At 39.0% G+C, this 23,220-nt stretch overlaps 1 protein-coding gene across 6 annotated transcripts in view; it reads left to right on the plus strand.

Moving 5' to 3' along the window:
* The window catches only part of mtcl1 (microtubule crosslinking factor 1), a 64,799-nt gene extending 44,225 nt beyond the window's left edge, over positions 1-20,574 (plus strand). For 2 of the 6 annotated variants that reach the window (XM_028472478.1, XM_028472480.1), the window contains 8 exons: positions 200-415; positions 1,455-1,625; positions 3,654-3,821; positions 5,640-5,903; positions 8,514-8,831; positions 9,254-9,333; positions 9,445-10,891; positions 19,703-20,574. In XM_028472478.1, the coding sequence (XP_028328279.1) occupies positions 200-415; positions 1,455-1,625; positions 3,654-3,821; positions 5,640-5,903; positions 8,514-8,831; positions 9,254-9,333; positions 9,445-10,891; positions 19,703-19,984 (2,946 nt within the window). In that variant the 3' untranslated portion in view covers positions 19,985-20,574. Of the gene's footprint in view, positions 1-199; positions 416-1,454; positions 1,626-3,653; positions 3,822-5,639; positions 5,904-8,513; positions 8,832-9,253; positions 9,334-9,444; positions 10,892-11,827; positions 11,853-15,168; positions 15,227-19,576 lie in introns of all 6 variants that reach the window. The other 4 variants (XM_028472483.1, XM_028472482.1, XM_028472484.1 and 1 more) reach the window with 4 other exon arrangements.
* The last annotated feature ends 2,646 nt before the right edge of the window (positions 20,575-23,220 follow it).

Genomic DNA, 23,220 nt, shown 5'->3' on the forward strand with positions numbered 1-23,220 from the left:
CTATCTTTGGAGAATGCACTAATTATAGAAGAGAGTTGTGTGGAACCACTGATAACTTGTCATATTTGGTCAGTGGGCTTTATTCGGCTTTAGTCTTCATGCAAATGGCTGCATGCGCTCAAATATTGTTAACCATCACTTTTGTGAGTGGAATCCATTGTTTGCTCACAGACTAAGTGTAGGTATTTTCCTGCTGCAGGAGGATTCACAGCCTGAAACAAAGCACCACGGTCTGGAACTGCAGGGTCTTCAGAGTCTAGATTTGACCTGGCCTCAGGAGAGAGCCGCGCTGCAACAGGAAGTCCGACTCTTCAGAAGAAACACCGTCATCTCCTACATGAAGCTCAGGTGGATTCTAAAGCATTGGAGGCTCGGCCGCAGAGATGAGGCTGCAGACGAGACTATGCACCCAGAGGTGAGTCATTCAGATCCTGTGTAAACACTTTGGAACTCTGTTGAATCAAATCTGGGTTAAGAATATAAATAACTACAGTATATTTCTCGCAGGAAGGCAAGGAATCCAGATTGATGATTGAATTTCTTTTACATACTTTAAATTGAGTCTCCTTCAGTCTGATGCATCAAAGCTGCACAAAGCAGATCTATGTTATCTAAGTCTGTAAGTTTTTGTAAAAGTTTTGTCATTGAATATCACTCAGTATTATCTGCGTCTCGCTATGATGAGACACTTCTAATATGAAGTTAGAAAAGCTTCTCTCAGTCAGACAGAGACTTAGGATGACCCTGCAGTTTCACTTCATTACGATGCAAAACATGACGCATTGCCTGAGGATTATTACTTTGAGTAAAAAAATTGATGCAAAATTAATTAATGACTTTCGAAATGTTGCATCATAAAATGACAACGGAATGACAACAAAACTACACAAAATGACAACAAAGACTCCAAAATAGAATAGAAGAGACTAGAAGCTTTTATTGTCATTGCAAAACATATACAAAAAAATGAAGGTGCTCTCCAAGAATGAGAAAGGAGGAATGACATGACACACTTAAATATAATATTGGAAAAATAAATATAAATGTATAATACTATAATTATACGCACATAATGACAACACAGACACGAAACACAAAACAACCACAAAGATACAAGAAATTACTCAAAAAACACTCAAAATCACAATAAAATAAAGTTCTCATTCCAAACTTGAAACTTATCTGATAAATAAAGTCGTCAACGTGTCCTGTGATCTGTTTAAAGTGCACCCATGGGCTGTCTGTTCCAATGTATAGGCAAAAGGTTTGTACACTTAGATAAATAAGACTGATCCTGACTGCTTACATTGGTGCTCTGACGGCTCCATTAAACAGTGCACACTGGTTCATGAATAGTTTGTCTTTGCTGGTGTAAACTCTGAGACTGTGGGTTTGAAACTAACGAGTGCATTAGTTACAACACTTCTTTTGACGGCTGTGTCATCTGTTCCCAGTTTGAGAAGTTGGAGGGCATCCCAGAACTGGGAGTGATAATGGAGCAGGCAGAGAGAGACATGGGCCGAGATGACAGACTGTGCTCACCACAAACACCAGGGGACGCCGCAGAGACTGGACCGCTCGTGTCTCTGCCGTCAGCAGATCGACACATACAGCCTCACAGACAGGTGGGAAATAACAGTCAGTTCTTCCCTTGGACTGACGTGCAGCATCATTATTTTCATATTTTTAATGGTTAAACCAAAAGTAAACATGATCATAACCGTCTTATTATCCTCAAATATTACTAACACATTCTACTGTTGGGGTCAATCTGACCCCAAGGATATTTGCCTCCAGAAAATGATTTAAATAGTTTTTGTCAGACACTTTGTTTATTTGTTGAATACGTAAATAACCCCTTGGTAATGAGACTTGTTCCCTAGCGCCACCACTAGGTCAAACTTTTCAATTAGAATTAATTTATCTATTTTCATCCAAATCTTCTCACATTTACACATGGGTCTCACACACACAGAGAGTCAGAGACAAGGACACATTTACACAGCTTAAACAGCTTGGGGTCAAATTGACCCCAGCACATTGAGAAAATAGAATCTCACCCCCTTCAGCAAGACTCTCCTTGTTGTTTTGTATATAGTTATTGTGATAAGGGAAGAATTGTATATTTTTTAACTTTTGAGAAGGAAGATAAAAGGTTTTACTGTCAAATAAGCAGAAAATATATAATTTCTGTAAGTCCATCTAAGTTTAATTTGTAATTGTGTTGAGTATAACTATGGTAAATTTTATTTTTTACATGTTTGTATGTGGGTATGTATATTGACAAACTGTTTTTTTCTTTTTTTTTTAATTTAATTTTGTTGTTTTTTAAAAACCTGTATGGAAAATAGGGTGATTGACCCTCAAAGGAAGACATAATTATTCTCTGTTTTCCAGGTTTATTTGATTTTATTCTATTTTAGTATTTTATTTCCCTCTGAGTTTTGTTTTAAGAAAGATGACTTGTAATGACCACAGGCATCTATTTACTTTATTTTATCTGTCAATTTGTGTTGTATTCCACCCTTTGTAAACTTTGTGTGATTGTTCAAACAGAACAGAAATAATAGATATTTATATACTAGTGCAGTGCCCGTAGGAAGTATGTGTTGTTATAGAAAAGTGGGAGGTTAAGTAGCTTTTTCATGGCTGGTTTACATGGAAGCATTAATTCCTCTTTCATTCAGAATAAAAGTTAAATCCTCTTTAAAATGACCTTGTAAACACTCAATTCCTAATGCAAATGTAATTCTGAATTACACACACACACACACAATTTTGTATTATTATTATTACTCATCTTAGTTACAAACGTTGCTCACTGAGGACACCTGCTGGTCAATATTTACGGGTTGTTGTTTTTTTTTTAGGATTTTATATATTTGTAAAAGCCCTTTGTGCAGTCACTCCTGTAGATTCTACGCAGCTTTAACCTATCCTGAGCTACCATGACTACCCAGCAACATTGAGCTGTTCTAACTTATCCTGGGTTGCCATGACTACCTGTCAACATTGAGCTGCATTAAAGACCATTTTATGAAATAATTAATGAACGGTATCATTAGAGTCCAAACAAATCCGACGTTGCACACCTTTGAATCAAGCAGCAGCCATGTTGAAAGTCTCCTGTCAATCTGAGCCTGATTCGCAGAGATATTTGAGGAACACACACAGACAGACAGATGTTCCTTGCTTTATAGATAGATTGATAAATTGAAAGATAGATAGATATAACCATGATCATTTTATGCTTGATCATTTGTAACCATCAAATTAGAAAAGGTCATGAAATATGAAGCCAAAACAATAAATAAAGTCAACTATTCTTTTTTGAATGACACATTTAGATCCTCTGGTTCTTTCGCTTCTCATAAGTGTCTGTGCACTGTTGGGATGCATTATTAATCCTCCCTTAGGGCCCCATCCTCAACTAATTTATCCCCAACATCACAAAAAAAAAGATTTGTGCAGGAGCATGTATGATAAAAGACAACCTAAAGTTTCAGATTAAGAGCCAGAGGGACAAACTGCTTGGATGTTGATTTATTTGGGGGTCTATTGGTGTAATTTACTCCCCCTCCCAGTAATTCTGACAATATTCTTGAGGATTAAATTCTCCTAAAATGTGTTTTCTCTGAACCATCTCCGCGCAGTTTGGAGAGAACCGTCGGATGCTGCAGGCCCTGAGGTCGCTGCTGGAGGAATTTCGGGAGGAACTGCAGGAGGACGAGATGCGTCGGCGCCAACTGCAGCAAACCTACGCCAATGACAAAGCCGCCTGGGAGGTCAAGTGGGCAGAGATGAAGTGCCAAGTTGCTCAGGTACAGATGGTGTCCCAGTATCAAGCTTTAAAGGGACCGGAGAGAGACTCTGGCAAAGGAGAACACACAGTGCTATTAATAAGCAGAGACACTAGTAAACATGTTTGAAGAGGCAGGATTTATCACTTGACCTGATATCGGAGATCAAAGGCCACGCTTTGTTTGAAACCAGATCTTATGTGAGAAAGTTGACTCGGGATGCTAACCCTGAGGATATTAGGAAGCACATCATTCAAGAAAACACTAATGTTTTCATTTTCAAACCAGTTTGCCTGGTTACAATGAATAATTCAACACATCCTTCCTAATGTTGGATCACTTTTCTGATTTCTTATTGAGTTATCAGGGAAAACTGTGGTATGGGAAAAATGACACTGGATACCTGTGGAGAAAACTCTTACTGATGTAGAGTAATAGTGCATAATATGTTCTCTCTTCCTTATTTTTTTTTTTTTTTTTTGATAAAGCAAGTTCAAACCAAGGCAAACATGCAAATGAGGCAAAGCCTGTTTTTGTCTCTGTATTTTAGGAATGGCCAGAATATAACAGAACCTGATTTGTACCATAATGAGATCAAAGCCAGTTTGAAACACACAATAGCTTCTGTTAAACAGTTTCATTGTTGTGCAGCTTTAGAGATTCCTGTGTCCTCAGATATCGCCCCTCATGTTTCTAAACACAAGCAGTATAAAAACAGACATTTTCTTCGCTCTCATCCTCCTGTCAACTTCAAGTAAGCCTCATCCACTTAAACATATTGGCTCGTCGACATCCTACTCTCTGGATGTTGTGGGTTTTGCTTTTATTCTCTCCAATCACATCCTCTGCGTTCCAGTAATGAATGTGTCTTGATATTGACAGTTTTAAGCAATAGAATCTGGATCTATTATCCAAAAAAAAGGGGGCCAGCATTGTATTAACTCTTTTTTTATATATATATCTCGCTGCTTTGAGTTAAACCATTAATCCAGTAAAGGGCAACTGGAATCCCTCAGGTCTAACTCTGTGCAGCCCTCTCAACAAATCTCCTAAAAGTTCTAATTCAAGAGCATGGAAGTAATATGATATTTGACACGCTACACAAAATAACTGAAAAATACATCAAATAACAACAAAACTACACAAAACAATAAGACAAAATGACTCCAAAAACACACAAAATGACAACAAAGATACAAGAAATGACTCCAAAAAAAGAAAGCAACAGTTAGACACAAAATGACACGCAAATCCAAAGCAAAATACAATAAAAACCACAAAACTACACAAATGGCTCAAAAAACACGCAGAACCACAACAAAGTTGGCTTTAGTTTTGATTTCCACTATGTGTACAAGACATGCAATAAAATGAAATGACTGTTTTCTCTGCACAAAAACACAACAACGTAGAATATATAAATTAATAAAGGACAGAACAACAACAAGTATTTACAATATGTACAAGATACACTAATGACTCTCAGAACATACAAAATTACTCCAAATATGCACACAAAATAACAAAACTACATGACTCCAAAAACACACAGAATGACAACAGATACACTAATGACTCTAAGAAGACATAGAACGATGACAAAAATGCACAAAATGACAACAAAAACACAAACCTTTGGTTCTCCTTTTTATTAATGCTCAGATTGGTGTTTATTCTAAATGCTGACATGAAATCTGTCAACGTGGCCCTCGGATCAGACAATCACATTTTTGTGGCCCTTGCAGTGATAATAGTTGTCCATCTCTGCATTAGGACATGATTTATTCTCACACAGCTTCATCACCTGCTGTAGTTCAGATTCTGTCCGTCATTCCTCAGCTGGAGGCGAAGAGTGTGCGAGGTGAGGCTCAGGGAGGTGAAGGCGGGTCAGCTGGAGACACAGAGTCGGCTTTGCAACAAGAGCGTGAGGAATATCGGCGCCTCCTGGCCGAGAGTCACAGCGCATCGATGGACCTCCAGTGGAAGCTGCTGCACGGAGAGAAGAGATGGAGCCGTGAGCGCAGCGAGCTGCTGGAGCGACTGGAGCGAGAGCGACAGGAGTGGGACGGCAGCATGAGAGAACTGCACCGCAAGATGGAGAGGGTGAGAGAGTCCAGGACTTACTTCTGTCTGTTGTTAATATTCACTTTTTATTTTTTTTAATTTAATTACTATTATAGGGCAAGTATATATAAGAGATGCACTAAATAGTTTTTATTTATTCTATAGTTTTAGTTTTGATTTAACTTTCTTAAAACAAATTAAGCTAACAAATTACTTCATACAGTGTCATATATATTTAAAAAAAAGTTGATAATCATTGTAGAAAATATACTACAATTTTATTATCAGTGGTTTTACGTGTGTGATTGTGGCTCATTCTTAGTATTTTAATGCCTCTCCTGTTTCCTATTGTTCGCTTTTATTATTTGTCTTTTATTCAAACATGTTTATTTTATAACTTTACATTATTTTTGCTTTAATCCATGTGACAATAAACTCAACTAGAGACGGATGATATTATCAGCAAACTCATATCAGCTGCCGAAATTTGTCGTGAGATGTAATATTGGGTGACATCGGTACCAGGTTTGTTTGTTTATTTTTATATGGAATACATCCAGTGGGGCATCACATTAAAAATGGCCTTACGTGTAAATAATATGGAAACTTAATGTGGGGGGCGTGTCGGTTATATTAAAAATTAAGGTTTGGACAATATCAACAAATTGGATATTGGCAAAAAGTTAACAGACATTTCCGAGCACTACAATATTTATAAAATGTGTGTAGCACTCAACATCAGCGATTCTCAACTGGTGGGCCGGGACCCAAGAGTGGGTCAAGGACCTGTACTGGTCAAAAATAAATAAATACTTAATGTCTCTCATGTTGGACTTGTCTTTTGTTTTGAAAGAAACTTTACTTTTGACGGGCATGCTGTGAAATGCATGTTGCTCAGGAAAATATAGAGATTTATGTTTAAAAAAAAAAAGATTATATAAGTGTGTTTTCAACAGCTATTTTTAAAAAACTAAATTTGGTTGGTTGAATTCCAAAAAAAAAAAAAAGGCTTATTCTTGTTGGTGACTGAAACAATAAATCCCAATATTCAATAAACAATTAAACTCTATTGTGCAGTATAATTAGATGAGCTGTAGCATTGCCCCATGTTTATCTAACACAGGAAGAGAAGCTGGACCTCACATCGATTGTGTGTGTGTGTGTGTGTGTGTGTGTGTGCGTGTGTGTGTGTGTGTGCATGTGTGTGTGTGTATAATGAAAGGAGGAAGCGATAGCGGGAATACTGGCCTTCTTCTTCCAGCTCAGGAAAACCAAACTGCTGATGCACAGCAGAACACGGATATGCTGCAGGATGCACAGATGCATTACTCAGCAGCAACGATGCCGTGCAGGTCATCAGACAGATGAATAATGTCATTCATCAACCTTCAACCTGCAAACACAGTGTGTGTTGCAGATGCCTTACAGACAGTCTCACAGCTGTTTCCTCTACAACCTGAGTTGTGTTACTTAGACTTACTCTGATGGGGGATGTATGTTGATAGCTGGAATGCAGATCTTGTTCATCTGTTGCAAATGTATTCTGTGCATGTGTTCGAAATCACATACTAATGTACTACTCGTACTAAGTCTGACGTCTAAATGTGTGCGTTCCAATTAGATGGTATGGAAAAATTTAGTACACGAGAAATACCCAGATGTAAAGCTGCACGATTAATCAATATAAAATCTAAATTGGAATATTTATTGAGGGGGATTTTTAACAAGTCAAAATCATGTGTAATAATGGCAGGAATCTCTCTCTCTTTACAAACTGTTGAAAAACAAGTTTCACACACATTTACCGTGATAGACCTCCGCTACAACCTCTTCTTTCTTAAATGTGAATTTTGTGTGAGGTTTTTTTTTTTCTAATGCAAGGTTCTCTTTTTAAAAACGCTGAGGGATTTATTTTTGGTTGGGCAGGTTTGCTGTTGCAAACAGTTTTGCTGTTGCATTTTGTTCCCAATATAGAAATTTGTTTTCACTTTTTCAATTAAAAGAAAATGAAAGAAATTACTGCAAGAAAATCTTGCAGTAATTAAATTCAGTCTTTTTTTTTTATTTATTTATTTATTTATTTTTTAAGGGGAATAAAATCGGAATCGAAAATAGAGTTTTCAAAGTAAAAAATCCGGATATTGTTTTGAGCTAAAATCGTGCAGCCTTACCCAGATGTATACTATACCAGGACGTATGAGCAGTGGGTACACACTTATCTTCCAATAGTTTTTAACGCTTTTGTAAATAGGAAGTTAACCAGGAGTTTGGTCAGTAGCACAATGGCGGGTCAAAATGTCGGCATGAAATGTGTTTCTGGAAGTTTTATGGATGAAATGAGCTCATGTTGAGATTCTACTTGGTCACTTTCTCACTTAAAATGTTTTCAGAAATTTCAAAGGTGGAGAATCTACAGAGATATTTAGCCTCAGTGTGCTTCAGGTTTTTGTCGTCGTAGGTTCGAAATGCATCTTGGGAAACTTGAAAGTATATTTCAGTGGAAACGGTCGTCATCCTAACCATCTTAAACATCCTATTAGTATATAGTAGACAGTATATACTCATTGAGTGTGTAGTACGTTAGTATGCCATTTCAAACAGCCTGTACAGACTACATTGAGTGAGACACGGATCCTTTTCTTCCTGCAGATGCAAAGAGAGCTGAACAACTGGAGAGGTGAATCCATTGACAGAGGCATGTTCCCACCTCAGGACAGTCCCTGCAGTGCCCCCCGATCACCACGACCCCCGCGGTCACCTTGTGCATCTAGCCCCGCCCCGGTTCCCCCAACACGCTGTCACTCGGACTCCGACGCCATGCTGGAGGATCAGGGCGCTGCCATGAGGCTGAAGGGACCTACAGAGAACCTGTTCCTGGATGCGCTCACTCTGGACCCCTTTAGTGGCCTGGAAGTCCCCCCACCCTCCAGACTGGACAGTGAGAAGAGGTTCCCCTGCATGAAGGAGGTAGAAAACACTGCAACCTGTACAAGCACAATGATGTGTCCCACTCTTAAGATTCAACGATTATTTATGATTCTCAAAGAATGTATAAGAAACTCTAACACTGCTATCAATGACTGCCTTACATTCTCTTCTAAATATGGGATCTCCATTATGCTGTTTGGAAACCACTGCTATAGGTCATTTTAAAAAAAAAAAAAAAAAAGTCAAATATTTTAATACATGATGCAAATGTTTTCCCCCTAGAAAAAAAAGTAAAAAAAACAAATCATAGACTGTATATTACTGCCTACACATACTTTTTGCAGTGGGTGGAAGTATGCACTTATTAGTCCCACCCCTTTTCCTACATTACAGTAAACAAATGATTGATAAATTCTTCATTGATACTAAATACTTTTCTTTTTTTAACTGCTGTGTTTTAGGCCCTGAATGAGATTTCAGAGATGGAAGGGGATGCTGCTTGCTCCGAGGACGACTCAAGGGAGGGGGGAAGTCTGCTGAGGTTAGCTCCATCAATGCTTTAAGTCTGTTGGAATCTGTTTTCTAACTTCCTGCTGGTTTTGTTCCTTCACTGATCACCTGCGTCTGATTACTTTCATTCTGTGTCTCACAGAGCTAAGTCTGTTTGCTCTATGAGTGACTTCCAGCGGCTAATGGACAGCTCGCCATTCCTCCCAGACAAGACTCGCCTCGATGACCAAGGTCAAGACGAGGTCACCCCTCCTCTTTCTCCAGATGACCTCAAATATATTGAAGAGTTCAACAACAAGGGCTGGGACTTCCCGTCTTCCAACCTCGGCCCTGGTCCGGTCCGTGAAATGGAAAGTGTTTCTGATCTGATCCAGCCATGGTTCCTCACCACCAGTGCCACCCTAACCACCAGCACTCTGAGCAGCCCCGAGCACCGCCACAGGTCCCCGCTGAGGAGTAACGGAGCCGGGGCTTCGTCGGGGGTGGGAGTGGAGCACTTCTCCAAAGGGACCAAAGTCAGGGCCGGTGGAGGGGAGGCGGCTATGGCGGCGGACGGGTCCGACGAGGTGTTTGGTAGCTCAAAGTGGCCGTGTCTTCTGGAGAGCGGAGGGCTGAGGACCTCCCCGGTTCAGTTCCCCAGTATCCCCACGGTGGGCTATGCCTCCTCCCTAGAGCTCCAGCTCGCCAGAAACATGAGCGACGACATGAAGGAAGTGGCGATCTCAGTCAGGAACGCCATCCGCTCTCCTCCGGGGCTCATTGTACGGGACAGCTCCTGCCAGACTAATGGGTTCACCACACGAGGCACGCAGACCACTCAGACCATCAGTGTTGGTCTGCAGACAGACGTTCTGAGGAACTTGACCAGCAGCCCCCACCGCTGCCTGACGCCTAAGGGTGGCAGCACACCCATTTCCTCCCCATCACGCAGGAAGATCCAGTATTCTCCTGTGGTCCAAAGCAAGTTTGATCGTCCCTGCTGCTCACCTAAGTATGGATCCCCTAAAACTCAGCGTAAACTGTCAACAACTAATAAATCTGACTTACCCAACAATAACCGTGCACCCACCCCCACCACGCCTCAGAAAGGAAACAGCGAGTCAGCATGGGCGCGGTCCACCACCACCCGAGACAGCCCAGTGCACACCACCATCAACGACGGCCTCTCCAGTCTATTCAACATCATCGACCACACCCCCGTGGTCTACGACTCCATCCAGAAATACAACAAGTCCCCGAGCCGCTCCCGTCCCACGCCCCCTCCCACCGCCGAACCCAGCCCCGCTCACGGGGGTCCACCCACGGACCGGAACGTGCAGGAGATCATAAGGACTGCTCGCGGGCGATCGCCCAGCCCCGTGCACCTGATAGTGGAGACACAGGGGGAGAAGAACACAGAGGTAGTGAGCATACGACAGGACCTGTCGGCGCCGCCAGGCTACACTCTGGCTGAGAACGCAGCACGCATCGTCAGCAAGAAGCTGCAGGAGCAGAACTTTAGAGAGGAGAGGAGGCTGCAGGCTGGAGGACAGAGCAGAGAGGGCAGCAGGCAGGCCGACACGGATAGAGGACAGACGGGATGTATGGAGGTAAATATTCCCACTCAGTGGATTCGGCGCTTCATCATTCAGTTGATCTGGGGCCCGTGTTTAATGACAGAGTGAGATTTATCGTCTTACATTCCAATGATTGAAAACTTAAAAAAAAGATTATCCTATTGACATAATGGAATCCAGCTAGGTTTAATCAGAAGTGAAAGTAACAGATAAGTATGAGTACTCACGTTTCTGTAATTGAGTTGCTTTTATGGGTATTTGTACATTTTTGAGTATATTTCTAAATCAGTCATTTTACTTGTACTCAAGTGTGTTTTAAAAGAAGTACAGTAATCAGTTACATTTCTACACCCAGTTGTTAGAGTGCATTTTTTTTTTTTTTTTTTTTTTTTTTGGTTTTAAAATGATCGACGGAGATTGTGAAACTACAAAAAATGATCAAATGCATCACATCAAAAGAGACCAATCAGATTAAACGTAATGCAAGGCATCAAAACAGCATTGAATCCTGGTTTCTTTTGTTTTAAAATTCATACATACATACATAAATGTAGCTATACTTGATATTTTTTGTTATTTTTGAATTGAATTCATTGGTGTTATTTATTTATTTTAAATTGTACATTTTGACAAACATTTTATTTTATACAGATGCCTTTGTGGAGAATGAATTAAGTTCCAATTGTGTAAGACTTGATCTCTTCCTTTTTAAGTTTATACATGAGATGTTTACTATATGCAAGGGAAACGTGGTAAGATTTATTATGAAATAAATGTGGGGGGTGAAAGTAACTATTTAATTGAGCTACTTTTGACTTGTACTTGAGTATTTTATGTATGACTTACTTGTACTTGTACTCAAGTACAATTTCAATCAAGTAACAGTAGTACTTCTACTTGAGTAAAAGATATGTCAGTACTCTGCGTTTACTATGCACAATAACTAAAATGTCATGCTTTTTTTCTCAGATTGAAAACACAGACTGAAGCAATGGTAATGATCAAATATTTATTCCATTCTAGCAAAACCAAACTTTCCTACTTTGCAGTCTGTAGACACTCTGCTCTGCTGCAGTCACTTTAATGGGATTGGCTTCTGCTTCTGGGCTTAAACTCTATGTATCCAAACTATCTGCTTCAGTTTCTGATCGCTGAACGTGTGATTATTTTTACTTATTTATTTTTTATCCCGCATTAATTATATCCACAATATCACGTAATGATTTCACACTTGGAACTTTCAGTCAAAACATCAACCAGAGGTTTTAGCGCTTCCTGTTTGAGACCTTCCCTTGTTTAAAGTCAAATGCAAAGCTTCTGCATAGAAAGATTAAAATCCAGGAGATGTGGGTCACTCTGGAATAAATCTGTACATTAATGCAATGCGTCCCAGGTTAAGTATGCATTTAAAGCAATGTATACACAGTGTGATGATCTCACATATGCTGATGATTGGTATGCTCACTGACAGCTGCTCTTCTCTTCTGTACATGGCACACTGATTCATATTTCAGTCCGTGATGTGAGTTTTTGATTCTGTGAGTGTCAGTGAAGCTTTGATGGATGATAAAAATACACAATATGCATTGATATTATAATGTAATGTTCCAATAGATTGCTGTGCGCTTTATTTTGCTCTGTGTTTGTGTGCTTTAAATGGGCAGATGAAGTGTTGATGAGCGTCTTATTAAAACAATCCAAACGTTACAACTAGGAAGAATTTATTGGATTGGTTTGGTCAATAGATGTGTGTAGTTCTAATGGATTAAGCCTTCATTTATATAATGGAAGTCTGGTTTTTTTAAAAAAACTCCACAGAATAATTGGTTGAAGTGACTTTTACGTCATAAAGTCTGGTAACAGATGATGTTAATGACACTTAACTGTATACGTTTATGTGATCATTGTGTACTCTAGTGTTTATTGTACTGTTTTATTTTCCGTGTTTTTTTATTACATTTTAGCATCAAAGCTGCTGCTGACATATGAAAACATAGTGTAGGTCTCATAGATCAACAAATCAAAGATCAGTTGCTTGGGAAAAAGAAGATGTATAAGGTTTGAATTGCTGCTGGAAGGTTTGTCTTCATCTCCACTGTAAACACTTGGTTTCTTGACAATGTCGGAAAAGGTTTGTGCATTGCATTGTGGGATGTGGAGTCCTGTAGATGGACGCAAATACTCTAAGTGTTTTACGTCATTTTTTTACCCACAAAAACAAACAACAAGTGACTCCCCAACACATTTCTGATGTTTTCAAGTTGTGGCAAAACAGTGTTTTGCAGAGTGTGGTGATATCACTGGGAATACTGGGAACAAACTAGAACAAAACTGATGTCCTCCTTGTCTGGCAAAGAAACACTAGAAATCAGGGTAATCAGGCTGCTGCTGTTGCTGTTGTCGCTGTTGTTGTCTGTCTATTCTTGTATACTGTCCATATACATATATATATATATTACTTTTATATTGTGTATTGTTTTTGTACTGTCCACTTTACTGCTGCAATATTGTAAATTTGCCGTCATGGGATGAATAAAGGAAAATCTTACCTTAAGAATGAAGTATAAACACTTTGATGCATCCATCTAAACTCTATGAGAATCCAACTCCCACAATGCAATGCACAAAACTTCTGTCAATGGCAACACAGTGTTTATAGTGGCGATAAAAACAAATCTTCAGGGGGCAATTTCAAGCTTTTACTCTTTTTCATTGATCTATGAAGCATATACTTTTTTTGTTTTTATCTGATAAAAAATATATATATTGTCTCTAGCACCTTTGATAGGGTCAATTTTGATGGAGAAATTGTTTTTTTAATAAAGTCAAAATTTAGAGACTAAAGTTGAAATACAATGTTGAGATTAAAGTCGAAATTTCGCCTTTAATCTTGAAATTTTGACTTTATTCTCAAAATGTCTACTTTTTTCTTGATCTGTCCCAAAAAAATTTCTCCATCAAATTTGGCCTTAATCCTCTTCCATTCTTTGATATATGTTAATAATATATAATATGTAATAATTGTACAACACGTTTATTTTCTGAGTTTGTAACTTGTTTTGTAGATTATTAAGTTGCATCAACAACAATGAGAGAGAGAGGGTTTCACACCAGTTGAACTAAAGATAAAAGTGGAGAAACTTTAAACAATGTCTGGAAAACTGTGACATTATATAATAATGGTTGTCATTTCATTCATTGGCAGTAGTTTCAGTAATGAAAGCTCAGTTCAGACAAAATGATCATTTGCAGAATTGCGGAAACTCTCATCTTTAAAGTTGATCAAAGTTACTAAAAGACATACGGTGCTGCCTTGTATGTATATCTATGTAGTGTTTATAAAGTTGTTTTCCTTGTCATAAGTATTGTTGTCTAGAACAGCTCATCTAACCTGCCTGACCCGCTACCATCAGAGCTGAGGCTGAATTTCAACCCCTACTTCTGCCTTATGCTGCGTTCACACCGAATGCGTCTTCTGCGGCACCGGACGCATCTGCCGCACGAAACGTTCCGCTTGTGTCGCAGGATCAAAAAATGTCCTCATTCGCTTCATATGCACGTTTGAAACAAAGCCCCGCCCACCAGCGACACATCAAACTCGTGTCTGCTGAAGCGAGGAGCTGCGCTTCGTTTTCTCCTCTCATAAACGTAAACCACCAGTGAAAAAAGCCGGTGTGATTAGCGGCTAATGCTATCCTAGCTCAGTGCAGACTTTCAAAGATGAAAACTACAGAGAGAACTTTTACCTGCTACTACCAACTCCTCGCTGATTCTCCTCCACGTCAAATCCTTCCTAGTCCGGTCCTGGTTATAAAGGCTGTGTCATACAGCTCCAGGTGGTCACACACAGCTTCTACTCCATGGTTGAATGGGTGAACAGACCGGTGTCCGTGTTGACGGCCTGACGTCATCGTCAACAAAGACTCTGATTGGCTTTCGTTTTGCGAAACAGTCGCAGGAGTTCAATATTTTCAACTCTTGCGAATATGACGAAAAATCAAGAGCTCGCTCGCATGGCCAACGCTCTTGACTTGCGCTTTGGACCGCACACAGCCGCACAGGAAAGATTTTACCTCCGGGCCACGTCTGTCCATTGACTTTGTATGTAATGTGGCCGCACGAACATTTTGTGACACACCCGGTGTGAATGCAGCATTAGTCTGTGCCAGACTTATCATGTGCCTCTTTTATCCCTCAGTTTTACCAAATAACGTTCTCCGCTCTTTTATGTCCTTCTCTCCCTTTTTCCTTCACTTCCCTTTTGGCTTCACCTTGCCCTTCTCCAATCTGTCCACTGTGCTCTGATCCAGAACCACACTGTCATACTAACAACTCCTTGGGGACTCTAACTCTGCTTGTCTCCGTGATGTAAGTTCCTCCTCCTTGTCCGCCTCTACCACCTTTGGGTAGTGATGGCTTCACCAACCACATGGACCCCTCGCCTCACACCTCTAAACCTTCCCCCGACCTTTTACCTCTTCATCTTTGCATGCTTCACAGGACAGCAGAGTGACACTGACAATTCATCGGAGTTGAATCAGAAGATCCTTGTTTCTCCATTCGTCAGTCCGTGTTAATGCAAGCATGCTCAGTTCATTGGTTGTTTTTTAAGGGCCATAATAGTTATTTAACACGGTTCAACGCCTCAATCATCTTCCATGCCCACTACTTTCTAATACAACTTAAAAACAAGTTATCATTACTCAATGACAGTGTGTTGGACAGTTGAGTCGTCCAATAACCGAACGGTTTGGGGTTTGAATTCCGCTCTAGCCAAGTCATTGTTGTTGTGTCCTTGGGCAAGGCACTTTACCCACATTGCCTCCTATGAATGGGTATGAATTGTGCATGAATGTTGGTGGTGGTCAGGCGCGAAATGACAGCCACGCTTCTGTCAGTTAGCGGTGGGGGCTGATGGCGCCTCGCTTCTGTCAGTCTGCCCCAGGGCACCTGTGGCTATAATTGTAGCTTGCCACCACTAAGTGTAGAGTGAAAGAACAATGTCTTAATTCTGTAAAGCTCTTTGAGTGTCTATAATAAAGCGCTATATAAAATCCACTGCTTTATCATTATATTCCCCAGATCGGCTGTGGCTACAACATAGCTTACCACCACCGGTATGACTGGTGTGAGTGACTGGTGTGAATGAAGAATGGTTTCTGTGTGCGCGCTTTGAGTCTCATAGAATAAAAGCGCTATATAAATTCAAGCCATCATTATTATAATGATTATCCTTAGAAGACAATTATTTTTAAAAAAAAGTATTTATCTGTCAAGTTTTTACGTCAGCTTAAAAAAAATATATATGTTTTTATCATGAACCTTTCAAATTCATCACATTTCTTAAAATTGTTGTTTAAATAAAAAAGGTTAGTATAGGTCAATTACAGGTTTCTCACGCTATGAGCAGATTAAAACTAATGTAGCCAAGATGGACCCTTGCAAGCGGTGAGAAGATCCAAAGAGAAGAGTATTCAACTATTCAGTTGTTGCAATAATGTGCATTAAAATATATTTTACAAATCTATGGATTGTTTCTAACTACAGTATTTCCCAGTTGGAGATATCTGGGATATCACTATCAATATCAACAATTTTCTCATATATTTTGTGCGGCAGGGGACAACTTTTTTTTGTCCTGCTTCGCACAAAATGTTTTCGTAACTTCCAATTGAAATGGGGGTTTGAAATCGTGTTGGCACACACGAAAATAGAATCATTGTCACGTTTTCCCGTGAGACTGCTTTGGCTGAGCTACAGTAAGTTAGAAACTAGCTAACTGTTTAGCTACTAGCTAACTGTGTAGCTACTAGCTAGCTGTGTAGCTACTAGCTAACTGTTTAGCTACTAGCTAACTGTGTAGCTACTAGCTAACTGTTTAGCTGCTAGCTAGCTGTTTAGCTACTAGCTAACTGTGTAGCTCCTAGCTAATGTGACAGGATAACATTAAGAAAAAAAAGATATGTCAGCAAATGTTAAGCTAGTAGCTGACCTGGGCACTAGCTAGCATGATGGCTAGTCAATAACTATAGACCCATGTCACATGACCTCACAGGTCACGTGATGTACGGCCCTCCGCCATGTTGGAAGAACAGGCCACCGCAGGAAACGTTTTAGCGAAGCAGAGATCCTACAGCGATGGTAAACTTTTGCGCTGTGTTTGGGTGGAGTACACAAGTCTTTCTTCAGGAAAATAAATTAGACTAAATTAACTAAATTGTTTTATTTGCATTGATCCATGTGTGCAGATCTATTTTTCACACAAATTTATGTCATTAATAAAATAGCTCAGATTCTAAAAACCAGTATTGCACACCTATATTACCGATTAATTATGGAAAAATTAGCCATTATTAAGAAAAGCAGTTACTTCACAAATCCAGCCACAAACAAACTGGTTGTGAGCTTCCAGTCCCTTCAGACTTTTCATGTGGTCCACTGTGTATGAGCTAGATGTACAGACGAGGTAGTTCACAATGTCAGGATAAATCAATCCTGGGAAATAAGACACATCTTCATTCCATTTGTCAACAGGAACATTGTCGGGGTCATTCCCGCCGATCACACCCAGTTTCTCCTTGTAACGACTTCTCTCGGCTTCTGGTAAAGTGTCAACATAATCCGTGGCCTCCGACATATGGAGACGACCTTCGACAATCGTTTAGCACATGGGCTGCTTTCATTAAGTCAAAAAATAACACTATTATTCAAGTAAACACACCCACGCAGGTGCATCCGTATAGGACCGTCATCTTCCAAGATGGCGCTGGGTCAATGTAGCGTGACGTCAGTCGCAAGGGTCTATAGAGGTGGCTAACGTTAGCTGTTATGTTAGCCATTTGCTGTTACTATTTGTTAAAAGCGTTCAAGGAAACTTGACCACACAGAAAAGGGGAAATTTAAAGTATGTGTCACTCATTCACAGGTTTATTTTGGTGTTTTGACTGTGTTTCACCTCACTAACACTGTATTTCAGTCGTCGTGTGTGTATAACTGAATGAACTGTTTTGTTGTTGGCATTTGTGTCCTTATATTTGTGTTGTGTACGTCTGTACTGGGCTTTCTTTCTTCTTCGCACAGTTTACACTTCACATCACTTTATCTTCTCACTTCATCTGGTTGATTTACTGTATTCCTGACAAAATTAACTAATCTATCATATTTCGGTTGTTTTAGGAGAAAAATTATATTCACATGCACCCCTGAAAATTACTTATTACTTAGTATTTATTTTATTCTATTTTTTTTTTTTTGCTATATTGTTTACAAAACAGAGAATTTATTGTTGTCTTTAGTTGCTGAAAACTTTGTCAGAGTATCAAATGGTGATTTTTTTTTTATTTTAAATTTTCATTAGTTGTTTTACTCTGTAACACACGTGTGCGCTCACATCCTGTCCATATTATTGGTGCATGTTCTGTTGTGCAGTGTTTCCAGTGTATACAATCCATCAGCTGTATTTATAACTATAAATGAATCATTTATGGATGGGACGACGACTTATGAATAATCCCTATAGTTCTTAGTTATGTTACTCGTCCGTTTATGTCCTTCAGCAATGTTTTGCAATGTCATGTGCAATGTTAGAAGTCTGACTAGGGCTGGGCAATATGGAACAAAACTCATATCTCGATATTTTTTGTCAAAATGGTAATATACGATATAAATCTTGATTTTTTTTTTTTTTTTTATGCAATAAAATCGGACCAAAAAGACAATTCTGGGTTAAATTTGCTGATACTAAATACCACACAGGCACATTTATTAACAAACACCGGCAGAATATGTCCCACGTTGCCCTTTTCTCCTATAAAGGACAGCATGTGTGAGTGAGGGTGAGGACGAACTCATTAAATCATCTACCTGTGCTTTTCATGCTGTTCTGAGAAGTAGCAAATGCAGCGACTCATAAATTGAGTATTTTGATACAAAATAAGTTGTATAGAAAACTATATACAGTATATCTATATAGGCGATATTGTTATTTTCTATTTCAGTGTTTCTCTAATGGGGTACTTGAGAGAGAGTAGACAAATAACAGATAAAGTGTCAGTCTTGGTCACACCCCAGGCGTGATATGATTGTAAATGATAAAAAACTATAGAAATAAATATTTTCAGGAGCCACTAAATCAGGGTTTTTCAACCTTGGGGTCGGGACCCCATGTGGGGTCGCCTGGAGTTTAAATGGGGTCGCCTGAAATTTCTGAAAAATTAAACTAGATTTTTAATTTTTTATTTATTTATTTTATATATATATATAAAACACAAATCTGTACTTTTGTTTGTGAAATATAAATCTTTTTATATCTTTGGGGTCACCAGAAATACTTGATATTAAAATAGGGTCACAATCCAAAAGAGGTTGGAAACCACTGCAGTAAATACTGTTTCTTTCCTCTTATTTACAAAATAAGATTCTTTAAAATGTCTGTTATCACTCGTTCATTCCATCATTATGTTTTATAGTTGTTTTTAAATAGTTCTCGTACAAAGGGGGTACTTGGATTCAGAAATAAGAGAAAGGGGGTACTTGAGCCAAAACCACTCTTCTTTATCGCCAAAACCGGAAACTTGATATATGTTGATTGTCAACATATTGTCCAGCCCTAGCTTAGACCACAACCAATGAAAGATAGGACTCGTAGGAACAATCATAATCATGTCATAATGTTAGCATCCTCTCTGTGACGTCTCCGCTCGCATCCTTTTCTTTCAGATGTGTTTTCCTACCTCTCATCTTCCTTTGTTCATGTGTCTCACTCAATCTGCTCCACTTCCTGAACCCAGAGAGCCACCAGTGGCCCCGTAGTCCTCCTCTCTGACGGCTCCTTGTCATTGGCAGGATCTGCCTCGCTCCCCAGTGGCTCCGCCTCTGGACTCCTGCTTCCAGAGACCTTCTCGCCCGGCCAATCGCAGACCGCCATCTCGTTGGGCCTCCCGTTCCCCCGTCTCCTCCCCCAAATGGAACGAGGGCCCGAAGAGAAGGTTCACCTTCCCACCACCTGGACACCAGAAAACCATCCTGGAGGGTGAAGAAGACTTCAGTACATTCTCGCACACTCCTCCACCTCAGCATAGAAAGACGCAGTACCTCACAAACCCCCAGTTCCAGGGACTCAAATGAGACTGAACCTGGAGACGGGGTGTTGGGATCATCCCAGTAACACCAGCTGACTATCAAGGTACCAGAACTTCTGTCAGGAAGAACCTGGCATGTACTGTAAGACCATCAAAAGACATGAAAGGCATTTTTATTTAATTTTTTAATGAGTTTTTTAATAATGTGCCTGTTTATTTGAGTTTCTGTCTTTTTTTCATACATAATTACACGTTTCATCGTGATTTTTATTCTATACTTTCAGGTGAGAATTTCCACAGCTGTCACAGTTGTATGTATGCACTCGTTTCTCTCATCTTTTACCACTTTATGTTTTACTTCCTTTGACACTTTTCTAAGAAAAGACGAGTCACAAAAACAGATCTGCTTCATCGGGTCCGAAGCAGAGACATATGATGTCATTTCTGATGCTAAAAATCCTTGTTTTGTGTGTTTGTGGGTGAATGTTGGGCTCTGTGGGCGCGAAGACGTTGGATGACGACAAGCTTAATCTTATGCATAATTTGAAGGGCAGATGTACAAATATCAGTCAAATATTTGCATGCCTTTTGAAACACTAGCACTTTAGTGCATGTACATATCCTGTCATGTGTGATCACTTATTTGTGTTTTCACTTTAAGTTGCATTTACACACGTGAGAACTGTTTTTAGAGCAGTTATTGTTCCTCGCACACTGGTTTTGTACAGTTCTCACTGTTGATTATGAAAGCGGTTTTGTTTTGGCTTAAAAAAAAAGATTGTTTGAAGAAAAAAAGAACGTTTAAAAAAAAAAAAATGTCAGTCAAATGATCTATAGTCAGAAATTTGTTATTGGTAATAAACATGAATGTGTATTTAAGACGTTTCTCTGCTGATTATCTTTCACAAACATGTGATTGTATCTGATCCGAGGGCCACATGATCAATATTTATGTCAGCATTTAGAATAATGACCAATCTGAGCATTAATACAGGGGAAAGGGTTTTGTCTTCTTTTTTGATGTTTTGTCAGTTTTTAGTCGTTTTCTGTGTTTTTGGAGTTGTGTGTTTTTTGTGTTCTTGATGTAATTGTGTGTATTTTTCTGTCATTTTCTGCATTTTTGTTGTTGATTTGTAAGTTTTGGGGGTCACTTTCTGTGTTTTTGTTTGTTTTGTGTGTTTTAGAGCCATTATGTGTTTTTTTTTAAATTATTTTTATGCATTCTTGGTGTATTTTTCTGTATTTTTCTGTCAGTTTTTAGTCATTTTCTGTGCTTTTGGAGTCGTTTTTTTTTTTTTTTTGGGTGGGGGGGTGTTCATGATGTAATTTTGTATTTTTTATCATTTTCTGCATTTTTGTTGTCAATTTGTGCATTATTGGGGTCACTTCCTGTATTTTCCTGTCATTTTGTCAACAGTTTGTGTATCTTTGGAGCTATTCTGTATTGTGTGGTTGTTTTGTGTGTTTTTGTAGTCATTTTCTTTGTTTAAGTGGTTGTTGTGTCCATCCTTGTTGTTATTTTATGTTTTATGAGTCATTTTGTGTACTTTGTGTGTTATGTTGGGTTGCATATTCCCTCCAACTTCTTGAATTACAATTTTTGGGGATTTGCTTTGGTTGGCCACAAAACACATGTGGCCCCTGGGCCGCTAGTTGCACCATGTCTGATCTAAGGTTAGATACACAATATTATAGATTATATACTGACTTCATGCTGACACTAGTGCGTGCATGTGTATGGATTACAGTGGCATGCAGACTTCTGGATTACAGCGGGTCAATGCGGACACACACACACGCAGAGAATGGGAGTAAGAAGATTGTCCCGGAAGTCAAATCCTCTTGCATCATACATGGACCACCTTACTCATGTTATACAGCTTGACATGCAAGATAATAAAAAAAAGCTATACATATGTGAGCACTTTACTAATGGATCAAATGGAAAAATCAACTCTTCAGCACATGGAGGTTTTTTAAAAGCAGGACGTTTTGTTGTTTTACATTTTCTTGATGAATCGTTTCATCATAGACATATACATTTCTTCCATTTTTTGAATATGCAGCAGTACTTATCAGAACTAGAATAATACTCGTGCTTCAATCTTAACGTTGACACATTTTATTACTACTTCTGCTAAGGAGGTATGTATTTTCATCTGTTTATTTGTTTGCTTGTTTGTTTTGTTATAGCAGGAATCAGGATTAAGTGAAAAGTACTTAATGGCTTTTGACTATTTTTTTTAACTAAAGATAGACTTTACACCATGGAAGATTCCATTAAATTTTGGAGGTGATCAATAAACTGATTCTGTTTCAAAAAAAATTAAAATCCCTATCTCTCATTATTGACAACATTTTAAATTCATATTTTTGTTGTCGGGTTGGTTCTCAATTCTTACAATTTTTCAAAGAAAAAAAAAGGGAGTGCCCATACTTTTGGATCTACTGTATCATTCTTAATGGAGATATACATTTCTTCCAAGCATTTAAAGTGTACTGTAAACGATCACTGAACCAGATAACTGCCAATATCTGTAAAAGAGGATAGTTGTTGTTTTTGTGTCGTTTTCTTGAAATAATGAGATCATTTTCAGAATAATCACAGAAGTTTGTTCAGAGGAAAACTGAGAATATATCAAATACGCAATATTATATACAGAATATTCCCTTTTTTGTTCTTTTAGGTTCGTTGAATCATGTAGATAAGTGATATTTATGAACCAAGGTGAATAGACACTCATTCTAAATCTAAAATGTGTGTCCTATCAGTGAAAAGAACAAGAAGTCGTTTTGTGCAGTTACCGTCTCGAGCAAAAAAAGGTGTTTTCTATGTTCAAAATAATGCAGTGTTGTTCACAGCTAATAGAGATAGAGAACTAATTAGATAAATAGGTCATTTCTCTCAAATTATCTTATATTAAATCAGTAAATTCTTGAGCTGCTGCCTTTTAATGGCAAACTTCAGGCTTTTATTGGCTTTGAGAGAGAGTCGGGGGGGTGAGGGGGCGCTAAAATACCTTTCAGAGTTCTAAAGATTTAGTGAATAATTAATGCAGGCCAGCCGCACGCTGGGAGTGATGATGGCACCGAGGAGTGGGTCAGTGGAGGGACGAAGAAGAAGATAAGATGCTTTGCTTTTGCTTTCATCTGTCCAGAGAGGAACCTTCTACTGCTGAATAATTTACACTAGGCCTGAAGTCCCTGTACGCACACACACACACACACACACACACACACACACACACACACACAGGCCATCACTTTATGGTTGGATGTCAG

The sequence above is a fragment of the Gouania willdenowi genome, chromosome 17, assembly GCF_900634775.1.
Source record: "Gouania willdenowi chromosome 17, fGouWil2.1, whole genome shotgun sequence".
Lineage (NCBI taxonomy): Eukaryota > Metazoa > Chordata > Actinopteri > Blenniiformes > Gobiesocidae > Gouania > Gouania willdenowi.